Here is a 21,119-nt window from a genome sequence, read left to right as displayed (position 1 = left end):
TTTATAAAACTCTTTAGATCATAGAGTTGTTATACTAATTTTTTTGCAAGATAATGTTGATAAATTTCGATAATAAATTGAGCATTATTTAATTTTTTTTGTATTTTAATATATATATATATATATATACATTTTTAACATTAAATAAAAAAAATTAAAAAAAACTTGATGTTGAAATTCTTTGTATAATTTTATTTTTATGTTGCAACATACAAATTGAATGATCCGTACAAGAAAATAATTGATTAGATTAAAATTTTTTACAATGGCAAATAATTTATTAATTTTACTTATGTAAATTTTAAAATTTATAAATAAGTCATGTTTGATTTTGCCACTTTTTGTAGTAATTTTTTAAAAGATAATATTAGAGATTTTACAATTTAAATATAACATTCACAAAAAGATAGAAAATTTAAGAAAATGGTCCAATTATTATAAAAACATATTCAATATTAAAAGAGTTTTTAAAAGGAAAAAATTAGTAAAGGAATGGATAAACACGTGTATAAACAAAACATAGTGATATTTTTCGCTCAACATAATAACATGTGTTTAGAAAAACCCAAATATAAAACCTAAATATGTGGTAAAATGATTATGAAAAACCATAATTTTAAGAGAAGCATATGAGCATGAAGATTCCGTAAACATACACTAATTAAAATTGATCAAATTGTTACTATAGCAATGCATATTAACTCACCAAACGACCACTATTTGACTCAACATTTTGAAAGATTTCAATCTTTTATAAACTTTGAATCAGAATCGATTCTAAAAATTAGCACTCCTGTAGTTACAAACTTATTAGTTAAATTATAGTGATACTAAAGGAAGTTTAATTAATCATCAATTAAAATAATAAAATACAAAGACCCGATGTAGACAAATAGAAGTGTTTTATGCCTAAAAAGGCAATTTTCTTAATATTAAAAAATAGTAGTTCTTGTGTCTAGATAAGCTATTCTCCTAATACTAAATACTACTATTAGTAAGAAACAATAAAATACAAAGTCCCGATCTAGATAAATAGAAGAGTTTTGTGTCTCAAAAAGCATTTTTCCTGATACTAAGACAAATAGTAGAGTTCTTGTGTCTAGATAAGCAATCCTCTTAATACTAATACTACTATTAATAAACAATATAAATCAACTATCTCTCGTAAAAGAGAAAAGAAAGTTAAAAAAAAGACAATTTTTATGAATAATATCAGCTTAGCACATAATCAATAATCTGTAATAAATTTGAGAAAAATTCAATTTGCACATCTACTAATGTTTTTATTATCAAATGTAGAATATGTATTGATAAAAATTATCATAAATCAATTATTATAAAAATCAAAAATTAAATTAAAATTGAGCAATTGATCTATTAAAAACATAATAATATAATAAAAATTAAGGATAAAATTTGACATTGCTAATATTTTGATAAATTCAAGCTTTAAAATTTCTAAGCATTATTTGTTCCCTTAAAATTTCGTCTTCACTGTATTTCTAATATACTGTTTTTCCTATGAAACATAGCTCATGAATATAGATACATAAAAATTAATGAAAAAAATAATATGAAAGTAAGAATTAATTAAAGGAAACCTTTCTATTGCCAGCAAACATTGACTCATTTAGTTTCTAAAAATCAAATCAATATGTATGCGAATATATAATAAGCTATCATACCCTAAGAAGAAAAATATGTGTTCCAATAAAGCTGGAAAACATGAACAGCCAATAAGAACACAATAATGTTTATATAAAAGATGTTTATATAAGCACGGTTTTTGTTTGATAAATTTTGAATTTTTTAAAATCATGGGTTGCTTTCTAGGTTTTAAATTTCTATTTGGGTTTAGGAGTTGGACTTAAATTAAAAAGCTTAAATAACTATAAATAAACATTTCAATCAATTAAAATAATATAGGTAGTTTAAAAAAATTGGAAACTACCAGAATGCTCTATTTGGTGAGAATGAATGAGAGGGCTCCGTTGGTCCTCTCAATTATATAATTTTTTAAAATCATGGGTTGCTTTCTAGGTTTTAAATTTCTATTTGGGTTTAGGAGTTGGACTTAAATTAAAAAGCTTAAATAACTATAAATAAACATTTCAATCAATTAAAATAATATAGGTAGTTTAAAAAAATTGGAAACTACCAGAATGCTCTATTTGGTGAGAATGAATGAGAGGGCTATTTGGTGAGAATGAATGAGAGGGCTCCGTTGGTCCTCTCAATTATATAATATATAGATATTAAACTGCCTACTAATTCCAATCTTCGAGGATTAAAAGTCAGTAATTGTGAGTCCTACTTCTTCGATCATCCAGTATACTCCTCTTTTTCATTTTAAAAATTCTACTTTCTTTTAATGAATTTAGACTTACGTAAAACAACAAACAGTAGTAAATTGAGAAAATTAGGAAAAATACTCTCTTTTTATAAATATTTACAGATTATACCTCAGTTATTAAAAGATTCTGAAATTACTCTCTATTTTATGGACATATATGTCTTTACCTACATGGGCGGTTTTTTTTATTTTAATGACCCAGCCCATTTATGTTTATACTCCCAGTTTTCAAATATTTATGTTTTTACTCCGTGAGCAGTTATCACTCTTCCCTCTCTTTTCTTTCATTCTCTTTCATTCTCTTTCAGTCCTCGCTTTATTGCCGTTTCTTCGTCTTCCATTTTCTTCTTTTCTTCATCGATTTTGATTATTCGTTTCTGGTTCTCATTGATATATCTGTGTTTTCTGAATCTTATCAGTGCGTTTGGTGAGTAATGTTTACATTTTTCAATTAATTTGTCTGTAATCGTTTTTTAGGTTTTTTATGCATTTTTTTTTTATATTTTATTTAAACTTTTCAATTGTTTGTTCATATTTGTTGATTTTCTCTTTGTATTGTGTTGATTATAACTGATTTGTGTTTTATTTTCAGTTAATTTGACATCATGAGTGATTCCGATTTGAATAAAACAGTAACTCAAATCATTAGACAAATGAAAAGGCCTGTCACTGTTGATAATGAAGTGGATAATGTCGCTAATTCTCCTGTAACTGTTGATAATGAAGTGGAGAATGTCGTTAATTCTCCTGTCACTGTTGATAATGAAGTGGAGAATGTCGCTAATTCTCCAGTTCGAAAAAGTTTAAGAATCAAAATGTTACATGCAGTTGAAGTTCCTGTTTGTAAGACTGAGAAAAAATCAAGAATGAAGAGGAGAGCAGTTAAAAAATCTGTATGTGGTAAAAGGAAAGCAGAACCTGTTGTGGTTAAAAGAGACATTAAGATGAGAAGGCTTGGAAGTGATAATCTGAATAAAAATGATTCTATTCAGGTATAAAATTGTATATAAGTTGTGATACTTTTATGATAATGTTGTTTATAGTAGTTGATAATATGATGATATTATAATATTTTGTTTTGTTAGTCGATTGTAGTAATATAATTTTTTATGATAATTGTATGATAATGTAAAAATAATACGTTTTTTTTATTTTTGATTGATAATCAGATTTGTTATGTTAATATAATTTTGTATGATAATGATATGATAATACATGTTATACTCTAATTACAGTTTTTTATTTTGTTATATAAGTTGATGATACTGTTATGATAATATGTGTTTTCTGGTATAGTTTTCTGATTTATAAAAATGATAATCTAATTATAATTGTATGATAATGTAAATATAATATGATAATTGTATGATAATGTAAAAATAATACGTTTTTTTGATTTTTGATTGATAATCAGATTTGTTATGTTAATATAATTTTGTATGATAATGATATGATAATACATGTTCTACTCTAATTACAGTTTTTTATTTTGTTATATAAGTTGATGATACTGTTATGATAATATGTGTTTTCTGGTATAGTTTTCTGATTTATAAAAATGATAATCTAATTATAATTGTATGATAATGTAAATATACTATGATAAATGTATGATAATGTGATCATTATATAACTGTATTGTTATGATTATACTATGATAATGTAACTGACCTGTGTATATATTATTTGTTTATTGTAGAACTTTGATCTTTTAATTGCTCCGAATCTCCGGTTTGTTGGGAAAGTTGGCAAGGCTTGTTCTTTTGATGTGATAAAAAATATTAAATCGAAGCTTAGTTCTGATCAGCTGTCTACATTTAAGAGCAGTAGGTTTGGTTTGTATTTGGATATTGGAAAAGATGTATTGAGTCTTAGGCTTATACATTCCATACTGCTAAGGGAAGTCCATCATCCAAATATTGATGAGCTGTGGTTTTACTATGGTGGGCAAAACTTGCGTTTCAGTTTGTATGAGTTTGGATTGGTGAGCGGTCTTGTGTGCGGTGGGGACGAGTCCAGGTTTTCTGACTATTTCACTGGTGGAACTTTTTTTGATAAATTTTTTAATGATGATAATAAGATTAGTCGTTCTGTTATTGAATCGAAATTTAAAGATGCGGTGTGGGAGAATGATGATGATGCTGTAAAGTTCGCGAAGCTGTATTTTGTTCAGTGTTTTCTGTTGGGTAGCCTTGATAATACATTGATCGACAGCCGATTTATTCATCTACTGGACTGCCCTGATTTTGATGATTTTCCATGGGGAAAATATTCTTTTGATTTATTTGTTCAGTCTACCAAGAACAAGCTTTGGACCTTGTTGCAGGCATCAAAACAAGCTACATTTTATCGATTGTATGGCTTTCCCTATGCCATTCAATTTTGGTTCTATGAAACTCTGACTACTGTGCCTGCTTTTTTGTGTTCGTTGAATAATGCTGCTGCGTATCCTCGGTTTATGCGTTGGAGTCCGAAGGATATGAGAAAGATTCAAAACTTTGATTTCAAAGTTTTTGATGATCCAAATGAAAAGGTATAAATATCTTGTTTTATTATAATTTTGATTAATTTTGTGTACTGTTAGTTAGTGATTTTTTATTGTATATTGTAGGTTATATCAAGTTCAAACATTAAAGCCACTGCTTATGAATTAAGTGAAAATATTGTGTCTGGACTGAATGATCAAGATTATGTCTTTAAAGAAGAGGAAGCTGCTGCTGCTGTTAATACTGAGGGTGATGGTACTTTTGAAGTGGCGAAGTCTGCTTGCTTGAAGTTTGTTAATGAATTGAAAGATTTGGTCTTTGATAGTGGTATTGAGTATTCTGATATGGAGTTAGGTGTCAGAAAACAGATTTATGATTGCATAGAGAGCTTTGAAACTAATCAATTAGCTGACATTTTCAATGATAAATCTGTAAAGGTACGTGCTTATGCGTTGTTTTAAATGATAAATTTATGATAATATTATGTTTTCATTTTAAATATAACTTTAACAAGTTTTGTCATTTTATGTGTAGTCTGATAATGTTGATAATGAGGTTCACTCTTCTGATCGTCATGAAGAAGACAACTCTTCCGATGAAGAGACTGAAAGTTGCAATTATGCTGAAGAAAAGATTAGAAATACTAAATCTGTCGATGATGAGAGGGAAGATGCTGAGTCTGCTGAGGATGTGACTACATTGGCTGAGGATGTGACTACATTGGCTGAGGAAGAGGTTAAAAATGATAAACCTGCTGAAGATGTGACTAAAATGGCTGAGGAAGAGAGTAAAAATGAGAAGTCTGCTGAGGACAAGTTTGAAAAGGATGATTCTGTTGAGTATCCTATTAGAAATGAGAAAGATTATGGTGATGAGAGTAACATTGATACTTCTTCTGATGAATACAGCGAACATGAAAGTGAGAATGTGCAGAAAGTTTATTATTCAGAGAGTGGAAAGGTAAATTTTATGTTTTTTTCATTATTTTATCAGTATATTATCATTATAATAGTTGATAATAACATGATAATATCTGATAATTACATGATAATATCATGATAATATAATGATAATGTCTTTGTAGTGTTAATAAGTTTATCATAATATGATTATGATAATACCATGATAATATGATGATAATGTTTGTTTGATTAATTTTTTTTTGTTTTGTTTCTGATTACAGACTATTGTTAAATCCAATGCTTATTATGTTTCTGATTTTGAGATTGCATTATATTATCATGATAATATCATGATAATAACATGATAATATCATGATAATATCATGATAATGTCATGATAATATAATAATAATGACTTATAGTGTTAAAAAGTTTTATGATAATATGATTATGATAATACCATGATAATATGATAATAATGTTTGTTTGATTAATATTTTTATTGTTTTGTCTCTGATTACAGACTATTGTTAAATACAATGCTGAGCATGTTGCTGATGATCAAGCCAACACTGATCATGTTGCTGTACTAGAGAGCAGAATTGTAAATTTTTTATTTTAATCTTGTGTTTTTAATATTCGTTTTAGTGTTATTGTTATTATTATGATGCTGCTGTTTGTTTGACGTTGCAATAAAATTTCTGTTTAATAGATTGATGCTGAGGGTAATGATCAGATCAAACCTGCTGCTGATGATAAATTGAATGAAGAGCACGTTTCTGCATTAGAGAGTGCGAAGGTAATATTTTCTATGGACATATAATGTGATGATAATATGATGATAATATGATAATATATTATCATACAAGAGTATTTTAGATGATAAATGTATGATAATATAATGTGTTGATAATATGATGATAATATTATTATATTTGTTCAATATTTTTGATAAATTATGTCTGTGTACAGATTGATTCTGAGGTTAATGATGTAGTCACACCTGTTTCTGGCGATGTTGTGTCTATTCCTACGTGTAGTAGAGGTGTGAGGAAGGTTTATGGAAAACAACCTGGATTTGAATTGTTTGTGGAACAAGATGGTTATTTTGATGAAGTTGGTGATCAATCCGGCTTTGATTTAGTTGGTAGAGGAATTGAAGTGGGATTAAAAGATTCTTGTACTGAGGTATAATCATGTTATATAAATTTCTGATAATGTTTATTATGACTGTTTTATTTGATATAATAATATGCTGATAATATGATGATAATATGATGATAATTATATTTTTGTGATTTTACAGAATGTCAATAAGGATGCTTCTGAAGTTGATACTCCTAAACCAACTATGTTAGATCAATTGGTGCAAGATGAAGTTGACAAGCTTGCTGATGTTTGTAGCGATGAGTTTTTGCTAACTCCAGTTGATGCTAATTCTGAAAAGGTTGATTTGGCTGTTCCTTCTAATAAGATTCATTTAGAGAAGGTAAATGAATCTGATGAGATAGTTGATCTTGCTGCTGCGGAGTCAGATGTATCAAATATTGTTGCTTCGTTGTCTGTTTATATTCCAACTGAGGTATTTATAAAATGAACTTAGTTTTGTTAGTTTGTTTTTGTTTTTGTTAAGTTGTGTTTTTACTGTGTGTTCTGTTATTTTATGTAGGAAAAGTTGAATGAATCGGCTGTTTTAGCTGTAAAGCCTGTTTCACCTAAAATTGCAGATAAAAATGACGACACAGTTCCTGTTGGAAAAAGTAGACCAAAAGTAATATATTTTATTTTATTACAACTATTTAATTATGGCATTCTTTTTATTTATTTTATTTATAATTTATTACTGTTTTATTGTAACAGCTTGTTTTTAAAAGGAAAGCAGTTCAGGTTGATGTACCGGCTAAATTTGCATTGATTGAGCGAATAAGGAATTTAGACTCGGCAGATAAAGTTAAATCAATGGGGATCACTTTTACAAATCATTGTCCTTTGTTGATGGAAAGTGTTCATGATATGTGCAACCAATTTTGGCTTTCTGAGTTTAATGACTGGATTGAAACTAACACGTATAGGAGAAAACATCCAACGTAAGTTTTTTTGTTATCATGTTTTTGATTTGTTTAATTGCTTTAAATACTAACTTTGTATTTTCCAGCAATGAAATTTACTATCCAAGAGAAAAGATATTACGCCCAGGATTTAGGCTTGGTGGAGAGGAAATTACTGTAAAAGATTTCTTCCATATTTTGAATACACCTGGTGGTTATTTGGAATCGAGTGTAAGTAACATTTATTCAACTTATTATTATTTGTATATATTTGATAACTACATGATATTTTTATGATTGGGTTATGATAATGTAATATATTTGGTGAATTCAATCATTATTATGTTTATTTGATAATATGATGATAATGTTCTGATACTAAATATTTTTGTGATTTTATTTTTAATGTTATCATACTTCTGTTTTATGATAAGTTTATGATAATATCATGATAATGTTGTAATTGGGCTATGATAATGTAATATATTTGGTGAATTCAACCATTATTATGTTTATTGATAATATGGTGATAAGGTTATGATACTAAATATTTTTTGTGATTTTTATTGTTAATATACTTCTGTTTTATGATAAGTTTATGATAATATTACTTATAGGTTTATGATAATATCATGTTAAGAAATATGTACTGTTATTTAGTTTTATGGTATTGTTATAATTATCTTTATATTCAATTTGTTTGTTTGTTTTTCTGTTTCAGCATATTGATTGTCTGTTTACGTACCTGCGAAAGAAGTGTATTTTTCTGAACAACAGCTATAGTGTTTGTGGAAATTGGTTTGATCAGTATGTGCAGAATGGATATCGACTCTACCTCGAGAATCAAAATGTCACTGATCTGCCTCAGTTTGATGCAATATATAATTTTATAGTTGGAGAGGATGGACTTTATAAGAGGGCATGGGGCGATCTGAAGTTCATACTTTTTTCAGTTCATCTTAAAATTGATGGCGAATTTAAAGATCATTTTATTCTTGCCAAGCTGAGTTTTGATGAAAGATGCTTCTATGTGTATAATTCTTCTAGGAATCTGCTATATGATGAGCCTGTACGCGAAGCTATGACTGCATATTCAACGTTACTGCCATTAATTTTGAACTATGTTGGATTTTACGATCGTACTGATATCAACTTCAACTCAGTTTATTATGTTGGCAAGAAAACAACTGATCCATTTGCTGTAGCTTTTATGGATGACCTTCCTGTTCAAGAAAATTCGTAAGATTCTTTGATTTTTAAGTTCTGTTTTGTTTTTTATTTATTAAGTTTAATTAGATACTTATATTGTGTTTTAAAATACATGCAGAGATTGTGGTGTGTATGCTACTGCTTTTGCCGAATATTTGATTGAAGGGAAGCGTATTCCGAAGGCTCTTCGTATTAAACAAATACGTAACAGATATGCAGTTAATCTTTTCATGTATGGTAGGTGGAAGAACAAGAGTGGTTATGTATCTGATTGAATTGTAATTTTTGTTTTTGTTGTACATTTGTTGATTTGTTTTTACAGTTTTAGTAATGTTTGACAATTTTTTTTTTGTAAATACTATTAAGGAAGGATTTGATTTTATTATGATATGATAAGTGTATGATAATTATATTTCTCTTATATGACTACTTTCATGATAGTTATATGATAATATGAAGTACAGCATATATTATAATTAGTATATTTGAACCTGTAATTATTGTTTTTACAGATTACTATATGCTAAGGATGTGATACAAGAGATTTGAATGAAGTGAAGAGTATTCAGGATTGTCTTCATATTGAATATTTTTTTAATGTTAATCTTTCATGTATGTTAGCAAAACAAGATAGTTTGTTTATTATAATGATTTTTGAATGTTGCTGATGCTATTATGTCAATTAATTTCTTGTTTAAATTTCTGATATATAATTATGGAAGTATAGCTAAAATGATAACTAAATGAAAAGTGTATGATAATAATTTATGATAAGTGTATGATAATCAGTATGACAATCAAATGAAAAGTTTATGATAATCATGTGAGAATTATATGATATTAACATGAGTAAGTGTATGATAAGTTCATGATATTGACATGATAAGTGTATGATAAGTTCATGATAAGGATATGCTAACATATTTTTAAAAAGTATATTATAATATGATAAGCATATGATAACATATGATAAGCATATGATAACATATTTTTAAAACTTTTGACAGATTATTATTCCAAATTCATGATAAGTGTATGATAATTAAATGACAAGTATATGATAATCAGAATATTCATCATTTATTATTATGATAATTTTAAGATTTTCTTACAGATTACTACTCCAAACAATTTTACAAATGAAAAGTGTATGATAATAATTTTTGAATTGTTAAAATTTTATTAAATGACAAAATGAAATGGAATATTTCAATTACATAATAGCAGTTCAAATCTTTCAAATCTTTACATAATAGCAGTTCTATTTATTTTTTGGCATATTCCTACAAGTTTTACGATTATGTCCATAAGCTTGACACCTTGTACACCTGTTCTGTGTCTGATGTTCTACTACTCCTTTTATTCTTCTCTTCTTTGGCCTTCCTGCTTTAATTCTGCCAACAGGAGGTAAGACAATATAATTTTCTACTTCAGTAGGTATATCCCATGTGTCTTCTTTATTTACAGGGTATACAACTTCTTCATATGTAGCAAGCATCTTTTCATTTGTGAAGTAATTTGAGCAGTATTCATGTGGGTCTTGATGCTTGTCATAGCATACAGCAGAAGCATGCCTACAAGGAAGCATATCTACTTGAAATTTGTTGCATGTGCAAGTTCTATCCTTCATGTTAACAGTAAAAGTACTTCCCAAGTCAATCACACTGAATATGTATTCATCTGAAGTTCCATCAACCTGATGACCAGAAGATAAAATTCAACATATGATAAATCAATGATAATGTTATGATAGTCAGATGATAAGTTTATGATAGTCAGATGATAAGCTTTGGATAGTCAGATGATAAGCTTTGGATAGTCAGATGATAATGTTTATGATATTATGATATTAAGATGATAACGAAGAATTTAAGCTAATTTATGATTTACCTTGAGTTCCATTGATTCTAAGTATTTTTCCCTGAGAATAGTTTCATATTTAGTTGACAACTTTGTGAAAGTTCCTTTAGCAAGATTTTTGTTTTTGCAGCTCCATCTTTGAACCAAGTTCCTTAAGTATTCCATAAGCATTGTAACTGGTAATTCTCTTGCTCTGTTAACTGCTGCATTAAATGACTCTGCTGTATTAGATGTCAAAATATTGTACCTTTTGTTCACAGAATGTGATACTGCCCACTTTTTCAATCCAACCCCAATGAGATATTCTGTAAGTTTTGGACTGATATTGTGTAGTTCGTCCATATGTATTTTGAACTCTGTTTTTGTATAAGATCTTGCAGCTGCCATGAAGAGATCTTTAATTTTCTTGTGCTGTTTCTTGAATTTGTATTTCACATTATTCAGTAAATGAAAAATGCAAATGTCATGTTGAACTTCTCCTTCAAAAACACTCTCTATTGCTTTTTTTATGCTGTCGTGTCTGTCTGAAATTATACACATTTCCTCTCTTACACCAAACACAGATTTGATGTTAGTGAAAAACCAATTCCATGATGCATCATTTTCTGAATCAGTAACTGCAAATGCAAGGGGGAATATTTTTCCTGCAATATATAATATGATATTAAATTAATATATGTAATAAAATAAGATAATGATAATGCTATTCCAATATTATGATAATGATATGATAATATTATGATAATGATAATGCTATGATAAGTAGATGATAATTGTGTGATAATGTAAATATACCGTGATAATATTATGATAATCCTATCTAATTCTATTATCATCAGAAGATTATAGGATGAAATAATTATGATAATGTAATGATAAAGTCATGAATAATTTGATTATAAGTATTATTTGCTTACCAGCTGCGTCATGCGTTGAAGCTGAAAAAAGAGTACCTCCATATGGTCCTTTCAAAAAGGTTCCATCCACAATCATAATAGGAATACAGTGATTCCATCCACTAATTGATGCCTTCAGTGACATGAAAGCATAGAGAAATGAATTATTCTCATCTTTTTTCAACATTACAACTGAACCTGGATTTGTTTGCTGTATCATGTAAAAGTATCTTGATAGTTGAGCAAATGAATTTTCTGGTTTTCCTCTTAGAAGCTCCATTGCTATTTCTCTACATTTCCAAGCCTTCCAGTAATCCAACTTAATGCGATAATCATTTCTCATATCTCTGATTATGTCATTAGGTGTATAAATTGTCTTGACATCCAACAAATTTGGTTTTATGATTTTTGCTATTGTTCTTGAGCTGACATATTTGTTTTCCCCCATTCTAACCTCCAATGAACATGTATGACTATTACTGAATGTTCGCACCTGAAACATTTTGGTATGTCCAATTCTTGATGCATAAAATTTCCATTCACAATAATCATCGATGCATTTTAACCGGTACTGTCTTGTGCAGGATTTTACAACCTGTATCATTTATGATATGTGTATGATAATTAGTGACATGATAATAGAAAAGATAAACAGATCATTGTATTTAAAAAAAAAAGATTAAAATAAAAGGATATAATATAATGTTACCTTGTATTGAAAATGGTCTGCTAATCCGTACAGACTCATATCTGTTATTAGTGTCTCTTTGTCTATGAATATCCCTCCTTCTTCTATTTTCTGATTTACTTGTATGTTTGGAGCAATATCTTCTTCAAAATCATGTTCTGGAAGATTTTCTTGAAGGTCGCATAGGAGGTTTGCATATTCAATCATATCCATAGTTGTGTTAGATATTTCTTTTGATCCATATGATTGATCATAGAGCAGTGATGTATTGTCTTCATAAACAAAACTTGAACTGTTTTCTTTGTTTGCAGCTGATGATGACGATGACTCCATTAACTGCCTAGATTCTATTTTATTAATAACAACACAAATTGGATATTTTGTGAAATTATTTTCATTCTTCTTTAACTCTAAATAGAATCTGAGACTTCCTTCGTCTTCAATTTTCATTGGAGGATAATTGTCACGTATCAGAAATTTTATATCTAACTGTACTGCACTATCTTGTAGAAGCAAACGTTGATATACTATTTCATAAAAATCTTTGAATGTGCAGTCCATTTCCAATAAAAGTCCTGTTATTTGAAAGTCAATAAATCTGCCTTCATCATTCCATTGTCCATTATGTTGCATTAAGACTTGAATATTTTCCATTTTCTGCATGTTATAAAAAATATGATTAGCTTATGATAAATATATGATAATAATATGATAATCATACTTTTTTTTATCATCAAGCTAAAGCAGTTATCACCAAGGTAATCTATCAGCAGATTATCAGCAAATTATCATCATATTATCATCATAATATTTTAACACATTCTTTTATGATAAATATTTTAACACATTCTTTTATTATTACATATAATTACATGATAACATCTAACTTTAATTCTCAGGCATTTATCATCAAGGTATCAGCACATTATCATCATATTATCATAAATACATTCAGATAGGAGCTTTTTTGAGCACATTATCATCATGTTATCACAAATACATTCAGATAGAAGTATTATTACATATAATTACATGATAACATCTAACTTTAATTCTCAGGCAGTTATCATCAAGGTATCAGCACATTATCATATTATTATCATAAATACATTCAGATAGGAGCTTTTTGAGCACATTATCATCATGTTATCACAAATACATACAGATAGAAGTATTATTACATATAATTACATGATAACATCTAACTTTAATTCTCAGGCAGTTATCATCAAGGTATGAGCACAATATCATCATATTATCATAAATACATTCAGATAGGAGTTTTTTGAGCACATTATCATCATGTTATCACAAATACATTCAGATAGAAGTATTATTACATATAATTACATGATAACATCTAACTTTAATTCTCAGGCAGTTATCATCAAGGTATCAGCACATTATCATCATATTATGAAAAATACATTCAGATACAAGTTTTATTACATATACTTGCATGATAACATCAAACTTTACTTCTCAGCCAGTTATCGCCAAAGTATCAATACATTATCATAATAATCATAATACGTATATTATAATGATAACAGCTTATTTATTTTTTGAAAATTAAAAAAAATAGGTAAAAACAGTTATTTACCTTGAGATCGCGAATTTGAGATTGTGAACTTGAAATCGAGAACTTGAAATTGAGAGCTTGAAATCGCGAACTTGAAATCGCGAACTTGAAATCGAGAGCTTGAAGACGAGTTTGAAGACGAGCTTTCAGAGAGAGAAATTTGAAGAGAGAGAAAAAGAAGTCTCGTTGTTGTGAGTGAATTTGTCAGCTGGGAGAAAGGTAATCATTATATAGGAGGAGTAAATTCCTAAATAAAAAGATGCGGAGAGTAAAAAGTCAAAAGTAATATATTTTTGAGGTAATTTCAATATCTTTTCCGCGTTGAGGTATTTTATCATATTATTTTCTTATTTTAGGTAAATTCCTAATTTTCTCTAGTAAATTAAGCATTTAATTAGGCCTACAAAAGTTTATGCACATTAATGTTATAATGAAAAAACAAATACAAGAATTAATGAAATAAAATACAATCTGAATTTTCAAAAAAAAAAATCCTTACAAGATGAGCAGAAAAGAAATGATAATACAAAAAAAAACATTTGTTGTCATTTTTTCTTCATATTTTGTCCATATGAAATTCAATCATTATATATACTTTTTCCATCCCATTGTGAAAATCACACTTCATTCTACATAAAAATTAAAAAAATTATTATTATATTTTTATCATGTCTTATCCTTATAAATGATAGTAGATTTGTTTACTAATTAGTAACTAGAAGAAAATGGTAAAAAAAATTAAATTCATTTAAAAATAAAACATCTCAAAATAAAAAAATAAGATATTTAAAATATCATGGAGGAAGTTTCTCGGATTCGTTCATATATATTAGAATTTGGATCTGAAATTTTATTTGAGTTATATAACTTTTTTATTCAATATGAAACTAAATCAAGCAATATAAAAAATATTACAATATTGGGTATGATTTGTTTTAAATATTTTATTTATTTTAAATCTTAACTTATGTTTAATTTATATTTCAACCTTCTAAAAAAATATACCAAGAAAGTACTTTTAACTATTTTTCAATTGTTTATGAGTTAAAAAAGAAAAATAAATTATATTTAGTTTAACTTCATTGTCATATTAATAAAATAATGATGGCAGCGTGCTTAAAAATATGGATATTAAAGCTTCAGAGTCATTAAATTTTTATATTATTTCATTTGAATTAGTGAACTTTAGTTTATTTTAATTTAAATACTAAATTTTAAAATTATAAGCAACACAAAGTTTTTTTAAGAATATTGCGTCAAATTAGTGTATACAACAACTAGATCTTTCCTTGTCAAAGAGTAATTAATCAATTTTTTGCATTAAAATTAAAATAAAATATTATAATATCTATTATTGATGTAAGAAAATATGACATGACTAGATCTAAGTGATATACATAATTTGACTTATATCACTAAGCAATCTTATGTTATTTGTAATTTTAAGGTTTAGTGTCTAAACTAAAATAAGCTAAAGTTTTATTTTTTTTGGAAGATAAAATAACAAAAAGGACTAATGTTTCTAAAAATTAACACTCCAAATAATACACATGGTTTTACTGAAGTTAAAATGGTAAATCAATACAGTAATTTAAAATTTATTAACTTGTTAGTAGTCTACTATGGGCCCCAGTGGCGGAACCACGGAAGGGTCAGGAGGGTCGGCCGACCCTCCTCGCTGGTGAAAATTGGGGACTGGTGCCACTCCACTGGTCCTCGTCTTCCTTTCAATCTCCAGAGTTGAGGCCACACGTAGATGAAAATTGCTGATTTGCAGGCTGTAAAATGCAGTACGCCGGACACCATCTTTCAATAGCCCGGGCTACAATTATATATATATAAATGTTTATGTAATAATTAATGAACAAAGGGTCAACGCGCCCCCTAAACTTGTGTCATGGGATCATCTAACCCAATTTATACTTTTTTGAGCAAATAACCCCAAAACTCTTCATTTTCGGGTCAAGTAACCCCATAATTGTATTTTTAAAACGCGTAAAATACAAATCGGAGGTGAGGGATGCAAAAACGTAATTAGATACTTCCCTAATTGTTGCAATATAATTATCCTAAGTCTGTTTTTTAAAATAAAAATATTAATTATGGGGTTATTTGACCCAAAAATGAAGAATTTTGGGGTTAGTTGCTCAAAAAAGTATAAATTGGGCTAGATGACCCCGTGCCACAAGTTCAGGGGGCGCGTTGACCCTTTGTTCAATAATTAATAGCAAAAGCAATTTCGCTTAGTGGTTAAAGACTTCACGTTTTCTTTAAAAGGTCTCTGGTTCAATTCCTATTGAACCCATATACTATCAATTTTTATTTTTATTTATTTTTCATTTTTCTTTTATTTTTCTTAGGTTATTCTTTGCACTAAAGAAAATTATCCAAATTTTAAACCATAAATTGAATCTCATTCATTAAATTAATCACCCAATACCATTTAATTTCTAAACCCATCATTATTTATACTCACTAATCAAAAGTATTGTATTTTTTTCTATTTTAACTTAGTTTTTTTAATTTTTATAATAATTAATTTATTTTATTATCTAACAATAATCTTTAATTATATTTTTTAGATCATATATATTGGATTAGTAATGTAAAAACTCAACAAATTAGGGTTTGTTGATTTGAAAATTGTAGTAGTTGATTTAGTAGTGTAGTGGTATGTTTTGTTTTTTGGGTTAGATAAAGAAGAAATTTTTATATACTGGGGTTTGTTGATGTAGCACGTGAACTCTTTTCTCTGCAATTTGAAAAGTCTAAAATTAAAAAGAAAAATGTTAAAATTCTAATTTAGATAATTTATGTTGTATTTTTTAATTTTGAAATTGTTGGGCGTAATGTTGAGAATATTTTGACTTTTAGCTGTATTTTGTATAGTTAACTCTAAATAAGTAATATAGAAAAATGTTTTCTGATTAATGAAGGAAAACAGTAACAGTCAAAAATATGGGGAGGTTAAATTAGAGAGTCAAAACAGCTACAAAAGAATTAAATAAAATGATAATACTTTTGTATTTAAAAAATAAAATGCTAGCCGAACCGAACCACCCAACTCAGACCAGGGCGACGCACGTGTGTGTGGCTAATACGGAAGGATGTAACGGTACCCAAACTTATATGAGAAAAACAAAACTTATAGATCAAATATGTTGAATTTTCCTAAGCAATGTGGGAAAACCACAAAACTCTCCGTATTTTTATTTCACATGACAAAGCATTTTCTTTTTTAAATTTAATAGTTTTCCAACAATTGCTATGCATTTCTATGTGCGTTGAGAAATTGTAGATTTATATTTCGCCTCCGTAATTGATAACTTACAATAAAAAATTTAAAGAGTTAATTGATTACCATTTTTGTCAAAAAAATAAAGTTTATAGTTTATCCTTAGATGGAGATTTTTTAACCATTCTTGCAGCCATTCTAACATTGTTGAATTGGATAGTTTAACTTCAATTTATTTCTGTCTAAAAAAAAAGGATTAATAAATTTTTAGTGTTTGAATTTTTTAAAAAATAAAAATATAGTATCTCAATAAAAATTTATATCAATATAATGTCTGAACTTGTTAAATAATTACAAATTAGTTGTTTCGACCTGTTTCGTTTCAGTAGCAGGTAAAAACGCCGGTTAGTCACTTGTATATTTTAGCCACGTTATACGTCATGTCAATTTTTCCGGCATAAACCGACTAGAACAGCTAATTTATAATTAACAAGTTCATTATCAGTTTGATATAAATTTTTGTTCAGGCATTATATTATTATTTATATAAAATTCAGATACCAATTAAAAGTTTATTAACCCCAAAACACAAAACTTCAATTTATTTACATCCTGATATTATTTCTTACAACATTTCATGTTATTTTGGACCGTGGGGTCGAATAGAAAGCCAAAAACTTTATATAAAAATTGCATGATAACCCAGAAATGTCTTCAATCAACAAAAGCGACACAATTATTCAAACTTTCTACCTAATTCAATTGCCTTGAGCTTAAAAAAGTCAATATGGTGGGATCCTTTTTTTCTTCAATCATTGTTCATTCCCTTAATTGATCACATAGCGTTTTCATTTCATTTTATGTTAAATTAATAGTAATTTATAGACTAAAATTATTCAAAGGATACAGCTAATTAATTAACTTTTCCTTCAATTTTCCTACTTATTCTTCAGACTTCCTTTTAATTTCTCAACGACCCATGTATCATTTTTCAAAGATGTTCACTCCTTTTCTTGTATGAAAAGAGAATTTTAAAGAAAAATAAAACATTGGTTTAAAAAATTAGGTCCAAACATAAAGATAGCATAGTAAGGGTCAATATATTTAGGCACGTGTGAGACTGAACTTTTTAGAAATTATAAATTTAGTAAATAAATTTTAATTCTATGAAATTTAAATTTATGAATTAAATATTCTGTCATTTGAATTGAATATATCTATAAAATAAATAAATTAAAATAATAAAATATTAAATGGTATTTTATCACTCATAAAAAAATGATGGATTTATATATTTTATCTAATTAGCCAGTGTAATTTTAAATGAAGTACAATTCTTTTTTAAAACTTAGAATTCTCAGAACTTTTATCTTATAAGTATGGTTCCTATTTGGACATATTATGTGTGAAATTGTAGTAGTTATTAACAAATTAATATAATCTAAGCCCCAAGATTTGTGGTTTTGAATCAAAGAAAAAAAAAACATAATTCAGTACGTGCATTATTATAGGCTAAAAAGTGTTTAATTATCTGCATTATGTCTTGCAATCATAATGTCCTTTTTTTCTGTTTTTTTTTTTTTTGAACAAGTCCTTTTCCATGTTCCTAAATTTGGATTTTGTCTTTGATGAGCTTGAGTCGAGGTAAAGATGTGGAAATTGCGTAAATTTAAATAGCTTCTTTTTGACAAAATCATATATGATTTCTTTATGTAAATGTCAAATTTTTATTCATAATTTGCAAAACAAGCCACATGGGTATCTAAGGATGAGTGCTCTTTGAGATGATTAATGTCCTTATGGATAATTAATTGTTGCTTGGAAAATAAATTTAGGAAGATTGTATGAATAATGTATACCGTACTTTTAGCAAATAATGTGAACGAGGTTAGCTTAGTATGGAAATTTCATAATTTGAGAGATATATTGTACAGCTACAAGCTTTGATTTCAAATTTGCACACAATTTGAATAGACGCTTAGGTCAAAGGATTAAGATTCCCTCAAATTTATATGAATTTGAAGGGGGTCCATATTCACATTCTACCCGTTCATTATAAAATGATCAGTGTAAATTAATTTGATTAAAATTGTACCTTTTTAATCCACACCATTCATTTTGTTATGAACGGTGTATTGGTTTGAAAAAAAAACATAAAATGAAGTGGTAGAAGTAGTGACGTAGCGAAAGTAAACAAATAATCGATAAATTTATAAATTTATTGATTAATAAATTAATGTCAGGATAATAATTTTAAAACCTATTGATTCTAATAAATATTAAAAATTTGGCCCGTTTCTATTTAGATTAGACATAAAAGTCGCCTAATTTGCACACTTTTATATTATGGCAGATTTATGCAAATAAAAATATACAAATTTTTGATTGAAATCTTCCATAGATTCCAAGTACACATAAAATTGAAAAATGTTATTTAACCCGCTATTTTATACCACCTATTGTCCCTCCTTATGTGGTAGAATTTAATATTTCCGATACCCCTCTAAAATGTATATTTCAATAAACAACTTTTAATGCATCCAGTTTATTGTCACGTCAGGTGGGTTAAAGATGGTGGGTTAAAAAAAGAGGTATATAGCATTACTCCATACAATTCGATTCTTTCATAGATTCGAAATTCACATAAGATAGTATAGGATAGAAAAAGTCATCTCAAGTAGATACTTGGTAAATATGATGGAAAAACTATTCCCATATCGAAATTTAAATTTTTAAATTGAATACTTATTTAATATTTTTTAGTGGTAATTTTTTGAAATATATGTTTTGGTAACTTATTTACATCTTTACCTGCCAAGTTTTGATTTTTGTATCTTTTTTTATTTACGAAAAATACTTTTTTGTTTTTTTTAATTTCAAAAGTACCTTTTTTCGATTTCCAATTTCAGTTTTCAGTTTTTTTCGTTCGGTCAACCGAACCGACCAACAGTTTTTTTATATAGTGTAAGATTAGTGTATATATAGTGTCAATTTTTATTTATTTATAGATTTTTTCTGGATTTTTTTTTATTTTTTATAGTGTAACAGTAGTGTATATATAATGTTTTTATGGTGTTTATATAGTGTAAGATTAGTGAATAGGTAGTGTATATATAGTGTATAAGTAGTGTATTTATGGCATTTTGTAGTGTTTTTTATGGTTTACACCATGAAACACTGCAAATACACCATAAACACTGCAAATACACCATAAACACTGCAAATACACCATAAACATTGTAAATGCATCATAAATATAATAAAAAACGGCAGAAATACACTATAAATACACCAAAAATACACTAAAACGTAAATATATTCTAAAATTACTACAAATGCACCATAAATCAATTTTTTATTTACAAAATCAGTAGCAATAAACAAATCTATGAATAAGAGAAGACAAAATAAATAATTATATGAATAATAGAACAATTTTATAAACAAAAAATTATAGATCTACAATAATTTATTTACAAAATATTTAAATCAGGATATTAAACTCCTTGGGTCACTAGAGTTACCTCGAATTACATAATGATCATTAAACTTGATTTTGTTACAAAATAGTCACTTAACTATACCTTTTGTTACAAAGAGGTGTCACTCATATAAAACGCAGCGTTTTTGCTTACATGGCAAACTTTAATTACAAAAAGGTACATAGTTTAGTGACCTTTTTGCAATAAAAAGTATAACTTAGTGACTTTTTTGTAATTCATGAAAAGTTTAGTATTCTTTTTGTAATAATTTAAGCATGAAAACGATGCATTTTATATGGGTGACACCCCTTTGTAATAAAAGGTATAGTTCAGTGACCATTTTGTAACAAAATGAAATTTAGTTATCATTATGTAATT

At 27.4% G+C, this 21,119-nt stretch overlaps 2 protein-coding genes across 2 annotated transcripts; one reads left to right on the top strand and one right to left on the bottom strand.

The window, feature by feature from the left end:
* The first annotated feature begins 2,882 nt into the window (after positions 1–2,882).
* On the top strand, positions 2,883–9,386 carry LOC126680484 (uncharacterized). The gene is made up of 13 exons (XM_050375612.2): positions 2,883–3,345; positions 4,053–4,886; positions 4,965–5,276; positions 5,374–5,799; positions 6,265–6,345; positions 6,454–6,540; positions 6,714–6,929; positions 7,048–7,323; positions 7,411–7,512; positions 7,602–7,828; positions 7,897–8,020; positions 8,511–9,028; positions 9,117–9,386. Exons 1-13 carry the CDS (start codon positions 2,959–2,961, stop codon positions 9,271–9,273), a joined length of 3,747 nt encoding a protein of 1,248 aa, XP_050231569.1. The 5' UTR covers positions 2,883–2,958; the 3' UTR covers positions 9,274–9,386.
* An 873-nt stretch (positions 9,387–10,259) lies between these two features.
* LOC126682002 (uncharacterized) lies at positions 10,260–13,096 on the bottom strand. The gene is made up of 4 exons (XM_050377557.2): positions 12,464–13,096; positions 11,776–12,349; positions 10,889–11,502; positions 10,260–10,694 (listed from the first exon to the last, which is right to left on the bottom strand). The coding sequence occupies exons 1-4, from the start codon at positions 13,094–13,096 to the stop codon at positions 10,260–10,262; spliced, it is 2,256 nt and encodes a 751-aa protein (XP_050233514.1).
* Between the last annotated feature and the right edge of the window lie 8,023 nt (positions 13,097–21,119).

This window comes from Mercurialis annua, linkage group LG5 (genome assembly GCF_937616625.2).
Source record: "Mercurialis annua linkage group LG5, ddMerAnnu1.2, whole genome shotgun sequence".
NCBI classification, from domain to species: Eukaryota; Viridiplantae; Streptophyta; class Magnoliopsida; order Malpighiales; family Euphorbiaceae; genus Mercurialis; species Mercurialis annua.
This window is presented reverse-complemented; position numbering and strand designations above follow the sequence as displayed.

Bases quoted from the DNA above. Each gene is read 5' to 3' on its own strand.
- LOC126680484 (XM_050375612.2), top strand. From the start codon at position 2,959: ATGAGTGATTCCGATTTGAATAAAACAGTAACTCAAATCATTAGACAA. The intron at 5,800-6,264 runs GTAAATTTTATG...CTCTGATTACAG, and splicing joins ATTATTCAGAGAGTGGAAAG to ACTATTGTTAAATACAATGC. The intron at 7,829-7,896 runs GTAAGTTTTTTT...TGTATTTTCCAG, and splicing joins TATAGGAGAAAACATCCAAC to CAATGAAATTTACTATCCAA.
- LOC126682002 (XM_050377557.2), bottom strand. From the start codon at position 13,096: ATGGAAAATATTCAAGTCTTAATGCAACATAATGGACAATGGAATGAT. The intron at 12,350-12,463 runs GTAACATTATAT...TAAATGATACAG, and splicing joins CAGACCATTTTCAATACAAG to GTTGTAAAATCCTGCACAAG. The intron at 10,695-10,888 runs GTAAATCATAAA...TCTGGTCATCAG, and splicing joins TAGAATCAATGGAACTCAAG to GTTGATGGAACTTCAGATGA.